The sequence below is a fragment of the Theropithecus gelada genome, chromosome 8 (genome assembly GCF_003255815.1).
Source record: "Theropithecus gelada isolate Dixy chromosome 8, Tgel_1.0, whole genome shotgun sequence".
Taxonomy (NCBI): Eukaryota; Metazoa; Chordata; class Mammalia; order Primates; family Cercopithecidae; genus Theropithecus; species Theropithecus gelada.
The window spans coordinates 69046393-69069517 of record NC_037676.1 but is presented as its reverse complement, the minus strand read 5'-3'; the positions used below and the strand labels follow the sequence as shown (position 1 = coordinate 69069517).

Here is a 23125-nt window from a genome sequence, read left to right as displayed (position 1 = left end):
AAAAATAGGCCAGGCATCGTGGCTCACACCTGTAATCCCAGCACTCTGGGAGGCTGAGGCGGGCGGATCTTAAGGTCAGGAGGTCAAGACCATCCTGGCTAACACGGTGAAACCCCGTCTCTACTAAAAATACAAAAAAATTAGCTGGACATGGTGGGGGGTGCCTGTAGTCCCAGCTACTCCAGAGGCTGAGGCAGGAGAATGGCGTGAACCCGGGAGGTAGAGCCTGCAGTAAGCTGAGATCGTACTACTGCACTCCAGCCTTGACAGAGCGAGACTCCTTCTCAAAAAAAAAAAAAAAAAAAGAAAACATTTGCAAAAGATACAGCCAATAAAGGACTGTTATCTAAAATATACAAAGAACTCTTTAAAAAACAAGAAAACAATCTGATTAAAATATGGACAAAATACCTTAACAGACACCTCACCAAAGAAGATATACAGATGGCAAATGCAAATAAGCATATTCCACATCATGTCACCAGGAAATGCAAATTAAAATGAGATACCATTACATACTTTTCAGAAATGGTCAGAATCCAGACCACTGACAACATCACATGCTGGTGAGGATAGGGAACAGCAGGAACTCTCATTCACTGTTGGTAGGAGTGCAAAATGGTACAGCCACTCTGGCAGTTTGGCCGTTTCTTACAAAACTAAACATATTCTTACTATACAATCCAGAAGTTGCACTCCTTGACATTTACCCAAAGAAGCTAAACACTACGTGCACACAAAAACCTGTAAATGGATGTCTCTAGCAACTTTATTCATAATTGCCAAAACTTGGAAGCAACCAAGATGCCCTACTATAGGTGAATAGATTAATACACTGTAGTACATCCAGACAATGAAATATTTTTCAGTGCTAAAAAGAAATAAGCTATCCAGCCATACGAAGACATGGAGAAATCTTAAATGTGTATCATTATGTGAAAGACGCCAATCTGAAAAGGCTGCATACTGCATGATTCCAATTATACGATATTCTAGAAAAGGCAAAACTGAAAACAGTAAAAAGATCAACAGCTGCCAGGGGCTGGGGCACAGGGCGAAACGATGACTAGACAGAGGATTTTTAAGGCAGTGAAAATACTGTGACACTGTAATGATGGACACATGTCATTATACATTTGTCCAAACCCACAGAATGTACAACACCAAGAGTGAACCCTAATGTAATCTATGGACTTTGGGTTATTACGATGTGTTAACGTAGATTCACCGATTATAACATATGTACCACTCTGGTGGGGGATATTGACAACTGGGGGTGCTGTACATGTGTGGCGACACAGATATATGGGGAACTGTGTACTTTCCTAATTTAGCTATGAAAAAAAAAGTAAAAAAAAAAAACCATACACAAACCCTGGGCGTGGCAAGGGGAACTGACCCAGTAAATAAGAAAAGGAATTGGGATGGGACTATTTCTGAGAAGGGAATAGACCCTATGAATAGGTTTCATTTTAAATTACATTAAAAGCACCTTCCCAGCAAATTCTAACCCCAAACTAACTGCTTACTTTACTGAAAGTCTACTGTAAGAATATATATAGTCTGTGTATGTTTATTTCTGCCTCTCAGGACACTAGCTCCAAACACATCCCAAATGTTTCAACAGAAACAAAGGACATCTTTGTCACATCTGTAAATTAAATTCACTGCAGAACAGATTTTTTAAAAAGTCAACAGGCTCTGCCAATGAAAGATACATAGTAACCTTCTCCCCTCCCCTCCCCTCACACATCACATGATGAATCAGTTACAACTTTTCCTGTTTTCCTTTCTTACTGATACATCCTTCCTCTAATTCCCACTCCACCCCCATCTTTGATTTTTCCAACATTCTGTAATCACAAAGCAGTCCCAGTTTTTCCTAGGTTTACTACATCTCTATTTAAGCACCTTTTATTTATCCGATTCTTGATAAAAGTGATATATGAATTAAAAATAAAGTACATGCAAAATAGCCAATGTTGGCACTAAAACAGTATTGAAGAAGAGTGTTGTGCACCAACAACTTGAGAAGAGTGTCCAAGAAGCTCAACTAAAGTCACATGAGCCAGCTCCCATTTTATTACAAACATTTAGAGAAGGGCCTGGGTGAGGAAGTGGAAGTAACCACTGACAGCCCTTTGTTTTCTCCATATAGGATAAAACTGCTAAAATAAACCAGGCATGGTGTCTCATGCTTCTAATCCCAATTATTCAGGAGGCTGAGGCCGGATGATAGCTTGAGCCCAGGAGTTTGAGGCTGCAGTGAGCTATGATTGCAGCAATGCACTCCCATCCTGAGTGACAGAGCTAGATCCCGTCTCTTTAAGAAACCAAACAAAACAAAATACTGCTAGGATAGGAGGAAGGTCCTAAATTTACTCCAGCCATGCCATGTCCCTCTACTTGGTCCAGAACTGACTAGTAGAGATGGTAGCTGTGGCAGCCAGGCTGTCCTATCGTTCTCAGCCTCCCAAGGTCACTATCTTGGGTTCTCAACCACCAGAATGCCTGCTCTATTCCAAAACTCCCAAGTTTTTCCATTTGTAGGCACACTTCAAGCATATCTTACAGGCAAATGTGAACAAATACTCCCAAGGCAAATTCCTAGAGGACTGTGGTGACTGGCAGAGTGATGGGGCCTGGGGTCAAGCTGGTTCTGAACTGAAGAGGTTGGCAGAATTCAGATTGTCCAGGCCTAACAAAACAAAACCCAAAAAGACAAAAATCACCATCATGTCTCATAGAGTCTCTTGGGAGAACCTCCAACCTGCTCTCTGCTTCCATTCTAAACTCCCTCCAATCCATCTTCTCCCCAGTAGCCAGACCAATTTATTTTTATCACTGTAAATCTGATCATTTCACTGCTTGCCTAACCCCTTTCCACGGCTTCCCACCACCCTTAGAATAAAATCCAAACTGTGGATTATTGCTGACAGACTACAATCCCCCACAGGGCCTAATGTTACTCTGCATAAGTCTCCAGCTGTACCCACAAGGTCCTCTGGCCTCTGTGTTCACTAGACACATGCCAGAACAACCTCCTTCATATTTCGCACACGTTCCAAGCCCTTTCCCATCTCGTCTCTTGTACCAGTGGCCCCTCTGTTTGGGACACTCTCTCATCAGCTCTTCACACCAACGCCTTGTTCAAAAGTCACTTCTTCCAACAAACTTCACGGTCACCCTAATGTGCTCCCTCCCCAAGTTAATCTTCCCTTATCATGTTGTTTATTTCCATTTCAGCATTTATGGATTGCAACTAGGATTGCAGTTGCTTGCTTATTGAGAGCCTCCCTGACTAGGGTGTAGGGACTGTGACTTATTGACTGCCATACACTTAGAAGGCCCTAATAAAACCTTTCATTGATTTATTAAACAGGTGGAGAGAGACATTTAGAAATTACAACTTGCCAAAGTGTGCTAGTGAAATCTTCAGTGACCAATGCCTCATTATTCCTTCATCAGTCTCCTGAATCATCAATTTCTGCCTCTTCACTGGATCACTCCAAATATGTACTAATATGCTATATCTTAATAAAATCCTCCCTTAAAATATAGATTTACTATTGAATGATACTTACGTAGTATTTACCATGTGCTGGGGGTATATCAGCATCTGTACCCTCATTTTTTATTATTTTTATGAATGATTCTATCTGATAATACACTGAACTAAGGCTTTATAAAATCAAGGAGATCTCAGGATAAACACAGATGCTTATGCAGTGTGATAAAGGAAACTTTACTCTAAAGTAAACATTTGCTTTCCAAATTCTTCTGACACTAAAACTATTATCACATTACTAAAAACTTCCCAAAGCACAAAAATTACAACCAATTACATATTTAAATTATAATACTTATTTAAATTACACTACTTAATTTCAAATCCTGACCTTACAGTGGCTATTTGTTATTAGTAAAGACAACATGCAGAATTTTACTTTAATATTTTAACATTTCAAAAATTAGGGCATATATATATCCCTAATTTTATACATACATATGTATAAAATGTGTGTATGTATAAAATGTATATATATAAAATGTGTATATATATATATTGCCCCCCCATCTAACAATAGAAACTGCTGCTTCATCCTAGGAATAGTAAAATAAATTTAGACCTATATCTATAAGCACCTGAATGAAAACAAGTTAATGTATGCCCTAGAATGGAAAAACTTCAGTTGAGGTTTGGAAGGCCACAGGAGAAAAGATAAAATTAAGTGACAGAAACATTTACACAAGCTCTTGAGTAAAGTTTTAATCTGAAAGAGTCACAAGTAAAATAAAATCATTGACTCAACTGGAATATGTGCAAGAATATGCTTGTAATATAAAATTCCGCAAAATGTGTTAAATGCTGATATCAAACTTAGTAAAATTGTAAACTTCGACAATAGTAAACTCAAGTATCTCATATCTACCACCTTTTTCTGAAGGACTAAAACCTTCTGGCATATATACCTTTCTCCACATATCCAGGACAATCAGGAAAAAGGTATGAACTTTTTTTTTAAGATCAAACAATGAAAGGAAAGAAAGTAAATTACTTTCTGCAGACCAGAGAGAAAGAGAATCTTCAGTCCTATCTTGTACAGAAACAAAGCAAAGAAACAGTATTACATGTGCCTAGAGATAAAAAAACAAAATATATTTTAGGAATAAGACTCCACAAAATCCTAAGCTGCAGATATTGCTCCATAAAGTTGTCCTCTCCTGATGGTTTTCCGAATTTACTGTGTACTTTTAAAAACATCTGCCTGTCCATCCACATGCGTTTTGGATATGCTGCTCTCTCTACACCCACTCCCCTCTATAAATCCAGACCTCAGTGTCTTCATTTGAATCTTTTTACTTAGTACTGACATTTTCCTTGTTATCTTCTTCATTTGTCTATACTGTAGAAATAATTGTTGAAGCTCAATATTTAACTATTTAAAGTTCTGTTTGATATAATTTTAAGTTCATGTTTATTTAAAAAAGTTAAGAGGCTGGGCGCGGTGGCTCACGCCTGTAATCCCAGCACTTTGGAAAGCTGAGGTGGAAGGATCATGAGGTCAGGAGATCGAGAACATCCTGGCTAACACGGTGAAACCCTGCCTCTACTAAAAATACAAAAAATTAGCCGGGCGTGGTGGCGGGCACCTGTAGTCCCAGTTACTCGGGAGGCTGCGGCAGGAGAATGGCATGAACCCGGCAGGCAGAGGGAGCAGAGTGCTGAGATCGCAGCACTGCACTCCAGTCTGGGCGACAGAATGAAGACTCCATCTCAAAAAAAAAAAGCAGCAGATAAGTAGGTGTGGGTCTTATTTTTCCTTTAAAAGAAACTGAAATGTGTGTGTGCATGCTTCTTGTCCTCCAGGACATGAAGCAATAAAGAAAAGACCAATGCCCTAAGATTTCGAATTCAAAGTAGACTGTGCTAAATTCTCTACGAAAGTCACCAGCACTCAGAGGAAGAAAAAGCCACTTCCAACTGAACTTACCTAGATATTTGGTAGGGGGTGGCAGGGGCCGCATGTGAGGGGGGTTTGAAGAATGGGAACTCAAAACAGAAAGGGCAGCAGAAGTTCTCACTAGAAACAGGGAACAGCCACTAGTCCACTATGTCTAAATCCCCACCCACGTCGGAGAAAAAGATCAACTCATCAATAAAAACAGAAAGAGAAACTGTCATGAAGCAACACTCATCTTGGGATTTTATAGGGCATCACCATTAAAGCCTTATTCTACTGTCATATTTACAAATCTAAACTGGAACTCACTCTCTTCATCTATAGGAGATACAGACTGTAAAAGTGGGGTTGAAATCATGTTGGAGGGAATTCTGAATGTCAGGTTTTTCACTCTGGATTTCATTCTGCAGGTAAGGATGTGAAGGCACTTGAAAAGGGAACTGCAGTGCTGTAGGTGTCAAATGGAAGGGAATGAAGAAATGGGCTTGGCAACAACAGGAGAGGCAGGTTTGCAAAAAAAAAAAAGTGACAGATGAAATAACTTGGTAGCTATTTGCATGTGGGGTACAAAGGTAAAAGAAAGAATTAACATTGCCTCAAGATGTTATTCCTGGGTAACTAGGAATAAATAAAATGGAGGGAAGGGAAAATAGGGCAAAATGACAGTGAATTAGCTTAACTAATTACTAGTCTTGTTGGAAATGTCCGCATCAGATCCATGAATTCGGTACCTCTGTGTGCCGGGCACTATTTTCAAGCATTTAGGATACAACAGTGAACACAACTGGCAAACAACTTTACCCACATGGAACTTACGCTCGTCAGACAACAGATAATGAATAAGTAAATAAACAGGTCAATATGTAAGTGTGGTGTTGTATGTAATTTTAAATAGGAAGGTAACATCTAAACAAACACCCAGAGGTGAAGGAGTGAGCTATACAAAGAGCTGGGGAAGAGTCAGCAACTAACAAAACAATAGCTTAAAATAATTTCACTCCACAATGCTTTTGAAGTTAGCAGCCACATTGCGACATACCTCTTTGGGACCCAGTCCTATTTCCTTGGGCGAGCATTCAGGGTTCCACTTCCTGACTCTATCCTACCCAATCAAGAAAACTTCACCAATAAACCGGTGATAAAAAACTGCCTAGTGGGTCAATTTGTTTATACTGGCTGTTTACATTCCCTACATGGGAGAAGAGGACTGCATTTTAAAAGGACAAAACCAAAGCACATTAGAACATGTTTGTACAAAGCTTAAGAAGACAATCATCTTGTTCTCAAAGCAATAATTAATGTAGCAACTTTGAGACTTGTGATTTAAATCAAAGGTACTGAAGAAAGATTATGAATCATGCAATTAAGCTACCAAGCAGGATACTGCTGGAGAGGAAAGCCATTCACAGCACCATAAAACTGTCAAAAATAAAGATAGTAACTATCATCAAAACTAGAAATACTATCATCATTTGATTTTATACTTTGTTGATCAGCAGAGCTGAATTCTAGCCTAAGCTCCGCCATTTATTGGTTCTGAGTCTTTGGCCTCATCCTTATCTGTAAAGACCAGCTGGTCTGATTTTTCAGATTCCTTTCAATTCTGAGATTCCCTGCAGCAAGCTACGGTTCCTATGATGTTTATTTATGTATTGGGGGTGCTCTGTTTTACTTAGGTTTGCAATAATAGTACAAATAAGCATCCACCCAAAATAACACAACTTAAATGTTCTGTATAAAGCGATATGAACTGCTTTTAAACAAACCCGCCTGAACTTGGTGCTTAAAATGAGGCTACATTCACCGTAAAGGCGCTGCCTCTTTTTTCATCCCTGTTTTAGAACAGCCTTCAAGACTCTGAGGTTTCTGTGGATGTGATTTGGAACAAGGTGGATGATCACATCAGGTAACACCCCTAGTGAAAGAAAAGAGACCTTTTCTTGTGAAACTTGGTCTAAGAAAACTGTTCCAAAGGAATCCCCAAGCATTTCTAGCAACAGCTCTGAGGAAAGAAAGCACGTATATCTGGTGATGGCAATTCTTGACATTAATGCTCATCTGAATGCATAATAAAGAAAACAGCCAAAGTTTATTGTGGACTATGAGCCAGGTATTAACTCATTTAATCTTCAAAAACTGCTGTAAGTTTGGAACTATCATTATCTCCATTTTACATACGCTAAAACTAAGGCATAGAAAAGCTAACCAAATTGCCCAAGTTTTCTCAGTTAATAAATAGATTCAAAACCATGACTCCAGCTCCAAAGTCTGCGTGCTTCATCTCCAAGGTACACTCCCTATGTAACCCCTGCTGTCCATGTTTAAGTAACAGTCCCGTTTCTACTACACCTTCCTTACAAACTGAATAACACAAAGTAAAAGTAAAGCCCCACGGCAAACTCACTATCGGGTTTCTCCTCCTGTCCTGAACCACAAACTGTAAATATATTTTAAAGATATACAAACTTGACAGTACCTGGGACTTCTCGACATTTAGAGGGGATGTGTGTGGAACAACTCAAACATTTCCTGTCTCGGACCAAGTGCAGTGAATGAGTGCTGCGAAGCCGCAGCATGCCTGGGTGTGGAACCGGCGTCTCCTCTCAGGGGTTCACAGGAGGGGCCGCCCGCGCGCCCCGCCCCGCGCTCCTGATGGGCGCGGAAACGGCACTGGGGCCCGTCACACCACACCTGCCTCCCGCGCCCCCGGGGTCCCTCCACCTGGCCCGCGCAGTGCCCGGGCTGTTCTCCGCCAGGCTTCCTCGCGCAAGCTCGATGAGCCACACGCTTACCTTCGGGGACCCACCCCCGGCGCGTGGCGAACGGGAAGCACCGCCACTGCTGCGCCACACTCGGCCAGGACCTGCGTCGTGCCACCACCTCCCAGCGGCGCCAGCTGCGCTCCCTGCGGGGGCCAAACCTGTAGGCCCCACCCCCTGCGGCAGGCCCCGCCCTCACCAATCACCGCCGGCCACGCCCGAATATGGGCCCGATCAGCCCCGCCCTCGGAGCTCTTCGACCGCGCCCCCGAAGGAGCAGCGGGCGGGGTGCAACCCCTGGGCCTTAAGTAAATGTGCGGGGGAGGAAAGGCGGGAATCCAGCGGATGGGAGAGAGAAAACGAGAGGACCCCCGCGGGGAAAGTGAAGAGAGCCTTGGGCGGGGTCGGGGAATAAGAAGGCACTCTCCCCAGGTTCCCGCTAAAGTGTAGACCTCAAAACAACCGCGCTCATTCAAGACATTGGCATAATCTCATTTTCCTCGGGCGGGGTAGGAGTCACACACCAATTCAGGGCTCCAGGCGTGAGACGTCGTTGGGAATGGGATTCAGAGGAGCAAAGAAAGGAAGCAATTCCTTTACTAGTCTCCACCACACATCCTTTACTTCAAAACCTGGGGAGTCGGCTCCCAGTAAGAATCCTCGAGCTTAAATTGTTAATTAATCCCATTCCCTTCATAAATTGTTAATCAATCCCGTTCGCTTCAAACAGTTCAGGCGCATCACGAGAGAGCAGACGCGGCCGGGTTTGGCATGAATGTCCGTAGTGTGCTACTCTAAGGTTTGCGTCTCGGTGTACAGATAAAGGAAAACCAGAATCCTCAAAACGACTTGTTTTAATTATTAATGCATCTGAGTCTGGACGGTGAAAAACGGCTTGAGGCATTAAGCCAATAACTGAGTCGGGCACAGTTCCTACAGTCCCAGCTACTCCAGGGGCTGAGGCAGGAGAATCACTTGAGCCCAGGAGTTCTAGGCCAGCCTGGACCTGCATAGCAAGACCCTGTTTCTAAAATAAAAATAATATAACTAATGAATATGGCAGGGAAACAAAGGGCTCACTTTGCCAGTAAGCAGGATTGATATACAGTAACCTTTATTACAAGAATTTCAGAAAATAATGCCAAGAGGCCAGCCTAGCTCTGTAGCCTTAAAGGGAAGTCACAATATCCGAAGTCCTCAATTTGCTTATCAGTAAAATGAGGGGATTTAGCCTGGTGACCTCATGGGCTCCAAATGCCCTCTCATACTCTAGAGTTTGTCCTGCCAGGCTCTACTCATAGGAGAGGGGAAAGAATGCAGGGAAGTATTGTCTAGTCAGGAGCTACTCAGAGAAATTGGAAATTTTTAGAAAAAGCTTCAGGGATCTCTGGAATCACTTCATTCGACCTCTCCCTTCCGACTTTCCTGTTTGTAATAATAATAATACACCAGTCCCCGACACATACCCTTATCAACAGTTTCCCTTTTCTTTTTTTGACCCACAGTCTGAAAAAATTAAATGGAAAATTCTAGAAATAAACAATAAGTTGTAAATGGTGTGCTGTTCTGAGCAGTGTGATAAAATCTCACGCTATCCCAATCCATCTACCTTCAATGTGAAGCCTCCCTCTGTCCAGTTTGTCCATGCTGCAGATGTTAACCACCTGCTAGTCACTTAGTAGGCATCTCTATCATCAGGTCGGCTGTAGAGGTGTCACAGTGCTTGTGTTCAAGGAACCCTTATTTTACTTCATGATGGCCCCAAAGTGCAAGAGTTGTGATGCTGACATATTGTTATAATTGTATTTTATTATTAGTTATGGTAGTTAATCTCTTACTGTGCCTAATTTAGAGAGTAAACATTATTGTAGGCATGTATATATAGGAAAAAACAGTTTAGACTGCGGTTCAGTACTATCTGCAGTTTCAGGGAACCACTGGGAGTTTTAGAAGGTACCCCCTTGGCTAAGGGGGTAATACTGTATCGTTCTTGCCCTAACTCAAAACCTTTGACTCCTCCCTCTCAGTCCTCACGTTTGGTCACCAGGTCCTTGGCTTTCTCCTTTACAGAGTCTCTTCAATGACTCTTCCATTTTCACTGCCATCTCTGTATAAAGAACAGATTCAAAGAACTCAGGGTGTTTGATCTGATCCTAACCTACATTTCCCACCTAATCTCCAACTCACTCTTGTGTACTCAGCTGTTTGACAGACTGTCTCCTCAACGTACAGAATCCACGACTTATAGCTAACATCCCTGCCACTGTACATGCAAACCCACTGCCTCCCAGCTGGAATACCCTCTTCTCAGTCCTAACTACCTGTCTTGACTACAATAGCCCAGCTCAGGGACGTCTCTATGCAATAAAATGCTATAATACTTAGGATCTGCACCACTCACGTTAGCATGTAGCAGGGCTACTTTGTTTTGTTTTCTGCTATTTAGAATCTTTATCTCAAGCCAGTTATGGTGGCTCACACCTGTAATCCCAGCACTTTGGGAGGCCAAGGCAGGCAGATCACTTGAGCTCAAGAGTGGAGTTTGAGACCAGCCTGAGCAACATGGTGAAACCCCATCTCTACAAAAAAATTTAAAAATTAGCCAGGTGAACATGGTGAAACCCCGTCTCTACTAAAAATACAAAAAAATTAGCCGGGCGTGGTGGCAGGCACCTGTAGTCCCAGCTACTCAGGAGGCTGAGGCAGGAGAATGGCATGAACCCAGGAAGCAGAGCTTGCAGTGAGCCGAGATCGTGCCACTGCACTCCAGCCTGGGCAACAGAGCGAGACTCTGTCTCAAAAAAAAAAAAAAAATGAGCCAGGTGTAGCGGTGCACGTCTGTAGTCCCAGCTACTTGGGAGGCTGAGATAGGAGGATCGCTTGACCCTAGAAGGTACAGGCTGCAATGAGCCGAGATTATGCCACTGCACTCCAGCCTGGGTGACAGAGTGAGACCCTGCCTCAAAAAAAACAAAACAACAACAAAAAAGAATATTTATCTTGCTGGGCACAGTGGCTCATGCCTGTAATCCCAGTACTTTGGGAGGCCAAGACAGGAGGATTTCTTGAGCCCTGGTGTTCCAGAGTAGCTGCAGCAATACAGCGAGATCCCATCTCTATAAAAAATTAATGAGGCATGGTCCCTGGCTAATTAGTCCCAGCTACTTATGAGGCTTAAGTGAGAAGATCACTTGAGCCCAGGTGGTCAAGGCTACAGTGAGTCATGATTGCACCATTGCACTCCAGCTTGGGTGACAGAGGGAAAGCCTGTCTCAAAACAAACAAAAAAGAATATTTATCTCTAAAACTAAACTTTAAACCTTTTTTTTTGGAGACAGAGTCTCGCTCTGTCACTCAGGCTAGAGTGCAGTGGCGCAATCTTGGCTCCCTGCAACCTCTACCTCCCAGGCTCAACCAATTCTGCTGCCTCAGCCTCCCGAGTAGCTGGGATTACAGGAATGCACTATCACGCCTGGCTAATTTTTGTATTCTTACTAGAGGTGATGTTTCATGATGTTGGCCAGGCTGATCTCAAACTTCTGACCTCAAGTGATTTGCTGGCCTCAGCCTCCCAAAGTGCTGGGATTACAGGTATGAGCCACCACACCCAGCCAACTTAAAACTATTTACTAGATGTCCCCAGGCCCCAGTCAACCAGGAAAAAAATTTTTCAATATCTTGAGGCTGGGCGCTGTGGCTCATTCCTGTAATCCCAGCACTTTGGGAGGCCGAGGCGGGCTAATCACAAGGTCAGGAGATCGAGATCATCCTGGCTAACATGATGATAACCCCGTCTCTACTAAAAAAATACAAAAAAAATTAGCTGGGCGTGGTGGGCGCCTGTAGTCCCAGCTACTCGGGAGGCTGAGACAGGAGAATGGCGTGAACCTGGGAGGCAGAGATTGCAGTGAGCTGAGATTGCCCCACTGTACTCCAGCCTGGGTGACAGAGCGAGACTCTGTCTCAAAAAAAAAAAAAAAAAAAATAAGCCAGGCGTGATAGTGCATTCCTGTAATCCCAGCTACTCGGGAGGCTGAGGCAGCAGAATTGGTTGAGCCTGGGAGGTAGAGATTGCAGGGAGCGAAGATTCCCCCCCTGCCCCCCCCCGGGGGGAAGAAGGAAAGACTCTGTCTCTAAAAAAAAAAAAAAAAAAATTAGCCGGGTGTAATGGCGGTTGTCTGTAATCCCAGCTACTCAGGAGGCTGAGGCAGGAGAATGGCGTGAACCCAGCAGGGGGAGCTTGCAGTGAGGTGAGATCGTGCCACTGCACTCCAGCCTGGGCAACACAGCAAGACTCCCGTCTCAAGAAAAAAAAAAATTCAATATCTTAAGAAGGCGAAAAGAAATTATAGATTCATCCATAATTAGGCTGTTCATATTACCTATAACAGCAAGATTCTGTTCTTCTCTGAAATATTATGATACTGAAGTAACACCAGTTACTTCATGCTAACCAAATGCTTTGATTGGCAGTTACATGTGATTGATTCATAAAAATGGAAAAGTAAATGATAAGACTTTTTTGGAAGACTAAGTCTTTGAGATTCATGGAGGTAAATAAAAAGTAACCTACCCACTCTTCTTCACCTCATTGCCCAAACAAGTGGTATACCCATAGTAAATGCTTAAAAATATATTAATCAGTCCATGATTATTTTCATCTTTCCTTAAGTCCTCTCTCTCCTTCACTACTAAAACACTGGTCTTTTCTTTTTCATGGAAATAAGATAGTGAGAGCTTCCTCTTTTTTTTTTTTTTTTTTTGAGACAAGAGTTTCGCTCTTGTTGCCCAGGCTGGAGTGCAATGGTGCGAGCTCGGCTCGCTGCAACCTCCGCCTCCCAGGTTCAAGTGATTCTCCTGCCTTAGCCTCCCAAGTAGCTGGGATTACAGGCACGCACCACCACGCCCAGCTAATTTTCTTTTAGTAGAGATGGGGTTTCTCCATGTTAGTCAGGCTGGTCTCAAACTCCTGACCTCGTAATCCGCCCACCTCAGCCTCCCAAAGTGCTGGGATTACAGGCATGAGCCACTGCACCCGGCTCCTCTTTTAATTTCAAAGAAATCCTCAAGAATAAGTGAAAAAGAATCACACAGCATTTCTTGGAGTTGGACTAGAAAGGTTTTCAGTGTTCTAGAAATAAACCCTTGAATCACAGCAAATTCTCTATGTTAGCAAGCTCTATGTACCATTAAGGTCTTTAGAGAGTAAATTTTCCTTAACTGCAACCTTACCCAGATGGTAAAATAGAAACAGAACCCAGTTTGCAGAATGACTACCAAGTAAGAGTAAAAACTGATTTGCAATCTATCAATGGCCCCTTGTGTTTTGAAAATGTCAATGGCACATTTCAGGGAGGCCCCAGAGTTCTAAAGTCTGTCCCAAACAATCTATAAATCACTAGTCACAGCAAACCTTTATAATGTTCTAGAGATTTAAGAAGTATTAAATAGACTAAATAATAATCACACTTCATCTATAGAGTGGGTTGTACCAGAGGCTATTGGTAATAGACGCTTGGAACTCTTCTCTACCTCTCTTCAAAATGTGAAGTGACTATTAAGAGTAAAGCCTTAGGGGACTTCTGAATCCAGCCAACATGGAGTAATAAGGACCAAATTGGCCCTCCCACCTGAACCAACCAAAAGGAAAAAGGAAAAAGAGCCAGATAAAATATATAAAACATCTGTTTTCAAGATACTGGATATCAGGCAGTGAAAGAAAATGATTCCTAAGCAAACAAAGTTTACCCCAGCTTACTACTTTCAGATACCTTACACACCATGACATAGGAAGTGGAATGAAGGAGAGCCCAGCAGACTCCCCGAGTTGAGATGATTCGGCTATGAATCCAGGAAGAACAAGATGGTTACAGTTCACAAGACAGTGTACAAGAGGAAGTTAAGTGCACAGAGAACCCTAGAGACCTGCCGAAGGTTCTCCCGGAGAATGTGACAATGCGCATCAGTGCATGCATGTGAAGAAACTATAAAAAGTACAGCAAAGAAAAAAACATATGAAAGCATTAGACAGAATACCACTGGAAACTCACAGAGGGCCAGGAATAGTGACTGTTCCTATCAGGTAGACTAGAAACGCTCCTAACTCAATGGAGGTAGAATACTAAGAAGAGTCTTACCTTACTTAAACTGGGGGGGAATTAGCCCTAGAATAAATACTGCTTGAGTCCTGCCAAAAAATATATATATATATATATAGAAGTAAGATCTGAAAGGATTGAACTATTTCCTAGTAATTTACCTCTATCTCAAATTAAAATCCAGGCATATTTATGAACTATTTCCTCGTAATTTAACTCTATCTCAAATTAAAATCCAGGCATATTTATAAGAACAGAAAAATATCCAGCATCCAGCAAGGAAAAAAATCACAATGTCTGACATTCAATATTGAATACGTGGCATTCAGTATTACAAGGCATGCAAAGAAACAGAAAAATATGACCAATAATGAGATTAAAAAGTAATCACTAGGGGCCGGGTGCGGTGGCTCACGCCTCAGCACTTTGTGAGGCTGAGGCGGGCGGATCATGAGGTCAGGAGATCAAGACCATCATGGTGAACACGGGGAAACTCTGTCTCTACTGAAAATACAAAAAAATTAGCTGGGCGCGGCGGTGGGCGCCTTTAGTCCCAGATACTAGGGAGGCTGAGGCAGGAGAATGGCGTGAACCCGGGAGGTGGAGCTTGCAGTGAGCGGAGATTGCCCCACTGCACTCCAGCCTGGGCAATAGAGCGAGACTCCGTCTCAAAAAAAAAAAAAAAAAAAAGTAATCACTAAAACTGACCTGCAACTGACATAGATGTTAGAATTGGCTGACTAGGACATTAAAACAGTTATTATAATGGTAATGTAGGCAGGTCTTGGTGGCTCACGCCTGTAATCCCACTTTGAGAGGACAAGGTAAGAGGATCCCTTCATTTCAGGAGTTCAAGACCAGCTTGGGCAACATAGGGAGATCCCATCTCTACAAAATAATAATAATAATAACAACAATAGTAATATATTCAAAAAGTTAAGTAGAGACAAAGAAAGTATAACATTTCTAAGTTCGACTTTTAGAGATGAAAACAATAATCTCTAAAGTGGAAAATACACTGGATAGGATTAACAGAAGACTAGACATTACAGAAGAAAAGATTAGTAAACTTGAAGACAGCAATAGAAACTTTCTAAAATGTAGATAGAAAAAAGAATTAAGGCCAGGCGCAGTAACCCACACCTGTAATCCCAGCATTTTGAGAGGCTGAGGCAGATGGATCACTTGAGGCCTGGAGTTCAAGACCAGCCTGGCCAACATGGCAAAATCCCATCTCTACTAAAAATACAAAAATTAGATGGGCATGGTGGTGCATACCTGTAGTCCCAGCTACTTGGGAGTCTGAGGCATGAGAATCATTTGAAGCCAGGAGGCGGAGGTTTCAGTGAGCAGAGATTGTGCCACTGCACTCTAGCCTGGGCAACAGAGTGAGACTCTGTTTCAAAAAACCAAAAAAAAGAGAAACGTAAAGAGAATCGATGAGCTGTGGAAAAATGTAAGCAGCCTAATATACTTGCAATTAGATTCCCTTAAGGAGAAGATAAGGATGGTGTTGGAGGATGGGATAGGAAAACGCATTTGTAGAAATTATGGCTGACATATTCCCAAATTAGATGAAAACTATAAACTCACAGATCTGACAAGTGCAATGAATTCAAACACTAGAAACATGAAGAAAACTACACCAAGGCACATCATAATAAAAGTACTAAAAACCAGTGATAAAGTCTTAATAGCAGCCAGAAGAAAAGATATGTTATATACGGAGGAACAAAGTTAAAAATGTCAGCATATTTCTCATCAGAAATAGTACAAGTGGCCGGGCACAGTGGCTCATGCCTGTAATCCCAACACTTGTGGAGGCGGAGGAGGGCAACGGGCAGATCACCTGAGGTCAGGAATTTGAGATGAGCCTGGCAAATATGGTGAAACCCCGACTCTACTAAAAATACAAAAATTAGCCGGGTGTGGTGGCGCATGCCTGTAATTCCAGCTCCTCAGGAGGCTGAGGCAGGAGAATCACTTGAACCTGGGGGGCAGAGGTTGCAGTGAGCTGAGATGGCACCACTGTACTCCAGCCTGGGTGACAAAGCAAGATTCCGTCTCAAAAAAAAAAAAAATTACAAGCAAGAAGTAGAGCAACATCTACAACGTACTGAATAAAAAAATTTGTCAACCTAAAATTCTTTACCTAGCACAAATATCCTTCAAAATCAAAGATACATAAAGATCAAAGATATATAAAGCTATATAAAGATTTTTTCAGACTGAAAAAAAAGCTGAAAAATTCATAACCAGTTGACTCATACAACAAGAAACATTCAAGGAAGCCCTTCAGATATAGAAAAGTTATTCTGGATTTCTGGAAATTACTAAGAAATGAAGAGCACTTGAAATAGTAACAACAAAAGTAAACATATTTTGATTTTTTAATAATTTAAATCTCTAAAAGTTAACAACTTTAAACAAAAATAGTAATAACTTATTGTGGGTTTATATCTAATGTATCAGTAAAATATATGACAACAGTATTATAAAAGCTAGCATTAGAGACATGGAAGTATACTATTGTAAGATATATCCTATAAGTGTAAGTATTCTATAAGTGATGTGGTATAATTCAAATGAAGATAGACTGTAATAAATTAAAGATATATACTTAAATCTGGTTGAGAGCAGCAATAATCCAGAATGGCTACTCTGATCTATGTTGATAAGGAAAATGGAGAACCAGGTACCCTTGTGGCTGCAAAGGATGGGCTGAAGCTGGGGTCTGGACCTTCAATCACAGCCTTAGATGGGAGATCTTAAGTTTCAATACCACGTTTCGGCAAAACATTCAATGTTCTACCAGCCTTACCTAAAGCTACCAGGAAGGCTTTGGGAACTGTCAACAGAGCTACAGAAAGGTCAGTAAAGACCAATGGACCCCTCAAACAAAAACAGCCAATCTTTTATGCCAAAAAGATGACTGAGAAGACTGTTAAAGCAAAAAGCTCTGTTCCTGCCTCAGATGATGCCTATCCAGAAATAGAAAAATTATTCCCCTTCAGTTCTCTAGGCTTTGAGAATTTTGACCTGCCTGAAGAGCACCAGATTCCACATCTCCCCTTGAGTGGAGTGCCTCTCATGATCCTTGATGAGGAGAGAGAGCTTGAAAAGCTGTTTCAGCTAGACCCCCCTTCACCTGTGAAGATGCCCTCTCCACCATGGGAATCCAATCTGCTGCAGTCTCCTTCAAGCATTCTGTTGACCCTGGATGTTGAATTGCCACCTGTTTGTTCTGACATAGATATTTTAAATTTCTTAGTGCTTTAGAGTTTGTGGGTATTTGTATTAATAAAGCATTATTTGTTTAACAGAAAAAAAAAGATACATACTTTAATCCTAAAATAAAATAACCATTAAAAGGAAAAACAGGAGTTATAACTAATAAGGGAACAAAGGACATAAAATGGGATAATAATGCTTAATCCAAAATAAGGCAGAAAATGAAGAAAAATGAAACAAAGAACAGATAAATATAAAACAAATAGCAATATGAAAGACAAACTTGACCGGGCATGGTGGCTCACGCCTGTAATCCCAACACTTTGGGAGGCTGAGGCAGGCGGATCACCTGAGGTCAGGAGTTCGAGACCAGCCTGACCAACATGGAGAAATCCTGTCTCTACTAAAAATACAAAAATAGCCAGGTGTGGTAGTGCATGCGTGTAATCCCAGCAGCTTGGGAGTGTGAGGCAGGAGAATCACTTGAACCTGGGAGGCAGAGATTGCGGTGAGCGGAGATTGCGCCATTGCACTCCAACCTGGGCAACAAGAGCAAAACTCTGCCTCAAAAAAAAGAAAGCTAGAGCAGCTATATGAATATATAAAGAATATTTCAAAGCAAATAATATTACTGTGGAAAGAGAAGGTCATTTCATAACGATAAAGGGGCCAATTTATCAAGAGGACATAATTCTACACATTTATGCACTTAATAACAGAGCTTCAAAATATATGAACAAAAACTGAAAATCCTTCAAGAAGAAATAGATACACCCACAATTATAGTTAGAAGTTTCAAAACCCCTTTCATAATAACACAAGTAGAGAGAAATTCAGCAAGCATATAGAAGACCTAAACAACACTATTAAACATCTTGAGATTTTATACATATATATATACACACATATATATACACACACACACACATACACACACACATATATATATATATATATATATTTTTTTTTTCTTTAAGACGGTCTTGCTCTGTCGCCCAGGCTGAAATGCAGTTGCAATCACGGCTCACTGCAACCTCTCTGCCTCCTAGGTTCAAGCAATTCTCCTGCCTCAGCCTCTCGAGTAGCTGAGACTATAGGCACACGCCACCAGACCCAGCTAATTTTTGTATCTTTAGTAGAGACAGGGTTTTGCCATGTTGGCCAGGCTGGTCTCAAACTTCTGGCCTCAAGCGATGCACCCACATCAGCCTTCCAAAGTGCTGGGATTACAGGTGTGAGCCACCACACCTGGCCAACTTAACTGATATTTGTAGAACACCCCAAAATAGAATATATATACTTTTCATGTGTACATAAGATATTCACCGAGGCAGACCATATTCTGAGCCATAAACTCAATAAACCTAAAACAATTCAAATCACACAAAGTATGTTCTCTAACTATAATAAAATTAAATTAGAAATCAGTAACAGCAAGACGTTTGGAAAAATCTAATTTTTTTTTTTTTTTTTGACAGTCTTGCTCTGTTGCCCAGGATGGAGTGCAGTGGCAGGCTCTGCCTCCCAGGTTCACACCATTCTCCTGCCTCAGCCTCCCTAGTAGCTGGGACTACAGGTGCCCACCACCACGCCCAGCTAATTTTTTGTATTTTTAGTAGAGACGGAGTTTCACCATGTTAGCCAGGCTGGTCTAGAACTCCTCACCTCAGGTGATCCACCCACCTCGGCCTCCCAAAGTGCTGGGATTACAGGCGCGAGCCACCATGCCTGGCCAAAATCCAAATATTTTGAATCCAAATATACAACCCTAATAACCCATGGGTCAAAGAAGAAATTGAAAGGAAAATTAGAACATATTTTGCACTGAATGAAAATGAAAATATAATGTATCAAACGTTGTGGAGTGCCCTAAAGTAGTACTTAGAAGGTATTGCCCATATTGGAAAAGAAAAAAAAGCTCAAATCAATGACCTCAACTTTCAACTCACCAACAATAAAAATAAGAGCAAATTGAACCGTAGTGGGAGAAAATATTTGCAAATTACATATCTCATAAGAGTCTAGTATCCAGAATATGTAAAAAACTTGTTTGACTCAACAGTAAAGACAAGTAATCCAATTTTAAAGTAGTTAAAAGACTTAAATAGGCATTTCTCCAAAGAAGATATACAAATGGCCACAGGCACATAAGAGTTGCTCAACATTAGTCATTAGGGAAATGCAAATCCAAATCACGATGAGATACCAATTCACACTCACTAGGATGGCAGTAATAAAAAAAGTGAAAACTAAGTGTTGGTGAGGATGTGGAGAAGCTGAAGCCTTGTACATTGGTGGTGAAAATGTAAAATGGTGTGGCTGCTGTAGAAAACAATTTTGAGTTTCTCAAAAAGTTTAACACAGTATTTCTGTATGACCCAGCAATTCTACTTCTAGATATATGCCCCCCCAAAAAACCGAAAATATGTATTCATACAAATACTTGTACATATTTTTCACAGCAGCACTGTTCACAATACTCAAGAGGTGAAAATAACCCATGTGTCCATCAGCTAATGAACGGATAAACTGTGGTATATACATTCAATGGAATAATTATTACCCAGCCATAAAAAGGAATGAAGTACTGATACATGCTACAAAATGAATGAACCTTGAAAACATTATGCTATATTTATATTTATATTCCATATAAATGGAATCATACAGTTCTTATCTCTGATGTCTGGTTTATTTCATTTAGTATAATGTTACAGGCACTTAGCCTATTTCATAGAAACAGAAAACAGATTGGTAGTTGCCAAGGGCTGTGGATTGCCTGAGACCAGCCTGGACAACATGGTGAAACCCCATCTCTACTGACAAAATTAAAAAAAAAAAATTAGCCAGCAGTGGTGGAACATGCCTGTAGTCGCAGCTACGGGAGACTGAGATGGGAGGATCACCTGAGCCCAGGAGGTTGAGGTTGCAGTGAGTCAGGAGCAGGGCAATGCACTCCAGCCTGGGCAACTGGAGTGAGACCCTTTCTCAAATAATAATAATAATAATAATAATGTACAAATTAAATTCAGAAAAGGTACAATATAATTTTATTATTTAGAGATGTGGAAGGAAATATAATAAGGACTAAAAGCAGAAACATTTAAAAACATTTAACATGGTTCCTTCCCAAAATTAAATTGACCTAACTGATAAGGGGACTTCTTTTGAATGACTTCAAAATAAAGGATATCTTTCCCTAGTGGAATAAACTCAAAGGACAAAAGAACTGTAAAAAATAATTATAAAAAAATCTTAAACTCTATTCAAGTAATCATTATATGAGATCATATTCGTGTTGTAGAATAAAGAAAATGGGTTAGGTGTGGTGGTGTATGCCTGTAATCCCAGCACTCTGGGGGGCCAAGGCGGGCAGATTGCTTGAGCCCAGGAGTTCCAGATGAGTCTAGGCAACATGGTAAAACCCTGTCTCTATAAAAATTAGCTGGGTGTGGTGGCACATGCCTGTAGTTCCAGCTACTTGGGAGGCTGAGAGATGGGAGGATCACTTGAGCCCTGATGGTTGAGGCTGCAATGAGCTAAGATCGTGCCACTACACTCCAGTCTGGGCAACAAAGCAAGACCCTGCCTCAAATAATAATAACAACAGTAATAATAACTTTTTAAAAAGGAAGAAAATTAGTAATTATCTTCATATCCTTAAGAACCAGGAATTCTGATGTAGGAGAAAGGAGATACAGATGAGGTTAGGTTTAAAAAAATCAAAAAAACCTGTAGTACTGAATTTCAGTTGGAAGTATCAGTATGAATATATGTTATATTTTATCTTTAAATATATATATGTATATTTTATGTGTACATAAATATATGTATATACATATAAATACACATATATATTTATATTTATGTATTTCCTAGCTCTAGCATGGGAAAGGCTAAAATCAATGACCAATCCAGGGAAATGAACACCCCTAGTACCAAGATTATGGGCCCTAAATATTTCCCACTAATATGAACTAGGGCTCCTTGGAGAACTGGCTGATTGCAGACCTGCAGCAGAAAATGTACAAGATGAGCCTGGAATGTCCTAACTTCCTTACTTTCTAGTATGATATCAGTGACTACCAGAGTCATGTGAAAAACCTCAGAAACTAATTCAAAGATGGCAAAATCGATCGTAAAAAAGAATCACCATTATGAATTGAAATATATTGAACATGTAAATCCATGAATTTACAAAGATACTAAAAAACAGAAAACAAACCTCATGGGTTACCTTTGGATAACCATAAGGAACTAATTCATTGTTCTGAAAACTGGTAAATAAAAGGTAAGAACCAAGCCTGTATCCTGCCTTCCAATATAAACTGCACTCCGGGTAACGAAATAGTCAATGAGGAGAAGTTTCTTGTTACAGAAGAATTCCAGGTAATGTATAAAAACAGAATACTACCATTTTGCAATGAATTAATTAATGAATTAATGCATGTAGGCAATGATGATCAATGGCTGCTTATCTCATAAAAAGAGCGCTGACCAAACATTTTATGCCTCCTGATGGAAAAACACATCACTATGCAGTATTCTTGCCAAAATACTCGAATCTAAATCTCATTAAGTTTCTAGCTCTAACTTCCAATTTATAGGGACTGCAGGGGTCAGAAGTACATGTCAAATGATATCATAGGGATGCAATCAGTAAATTTCAGTGGGAGATCCTACAGGCTAAATGACCTGGTTTCTTTATTACATAAATTATAAGGGAAAAAAGAAAGGCAGCAGATATACAGAATAAAAAACAACTAAAAAAATTATGAGGCAATTTGAGAATTCGAACATTTACATACCCAGTAATAAGAAATCATAAAAAGAAAAAGAAAAAAATCAGTGGGTTTTTTTTAAGTGTGATGATGCTATATTTTTGCTTTTGTTTTTGTTTTTTGAGGCACAGTCTCACTTTGTCACCAGGCCGTAGTGCAGTGGTGCGATCTCGGCTCACTGTAACCTCTAACTCGCTGATTCAAGCCATTCTCCTGCCTCAGCCTCCCGAGTTCCTGGGATTAAAGGCATATGCCACCTCGCCCAGCTAATTTTTGTATTTTTAGTAGAGATGGGGTTTCACCATGTTGGTCTGGATGGTCTTGATCTCCTGACCTCCGGCCGATGTTATGTTTTTTACAAGTCTATATTATAGGCCGGACGCGGTGGCTCACGCCTGTAATCTCAACACTTTGGGAGGCCGAGGTGGGTGGATCATGTAAGGTCAGGAGTTATCTCTACTAAAAATACAAAAATTAGCCGGGCAGGGTGGCATGTACCTTTAATCCCAGGTACTCGGGAGGCTGAGGTAGAAGAATTGCTTGAACCAGGGAGTTAGAGGTTACAGTGAGCTGAGACCGCGCCACTGCACTACAGCCTGGTGACAGAGTGAGACCCCGCCTCAAAAAACAAAAACAAAAACAAAAACAAAAATATAACATCATCACACTTAAAAAAAAAACACTTATTTTTTTCTTTTTATGATTTCTTATTACTGGATATCTAGTCATGTTCGAATTCTCAAATTGCCTCATAATTTTTTAGTTTTTTTTTTTTTTTTTTTTTTTTTTTG

At 40.9% G+C, this 23125-nt stretch overlaps 2 protein-coding genes across 5 annotated transcripts in view; one reads left to right on the top strand and one right to left on the bottom strand.

Moving 5' to 3' along the window:
• Nucleotides 1-23125, bottom strand: part of LOC112630067 (serine/threonine-protein kinase Sgk3) — a 191998-nt gene that overhangs the window by 79756 nt on the left and 89117 nt on the right. For 2 of the 4 annotated variants that reach the window (XM_025394127.1, XM_025394129.1), the window contains exon 1: nt 8258-8396. The exons of the other annotated variants lie outside the window; for them this stretch is intronic. The gene's annotated coding sequence lies outside the window, so the exon portion shown is untranslated. Of the gene's footprint in view, nt 1-8257; nt 8397-23125 lie in introns of those variants that run through there. 4 annotated transcript variants of the gene reach the window in all.
• On the top strand, nt 16975-17654 carry LOC112630069 (putative pituitary tumor-transforming gene 3 protein). The gene is given in 1 exon segment (XM_025394130.1): nt 16975-17654. A coding segment is annotated over 1 exon segment (627 nt). The 3' UTR covers nt 17602-17654.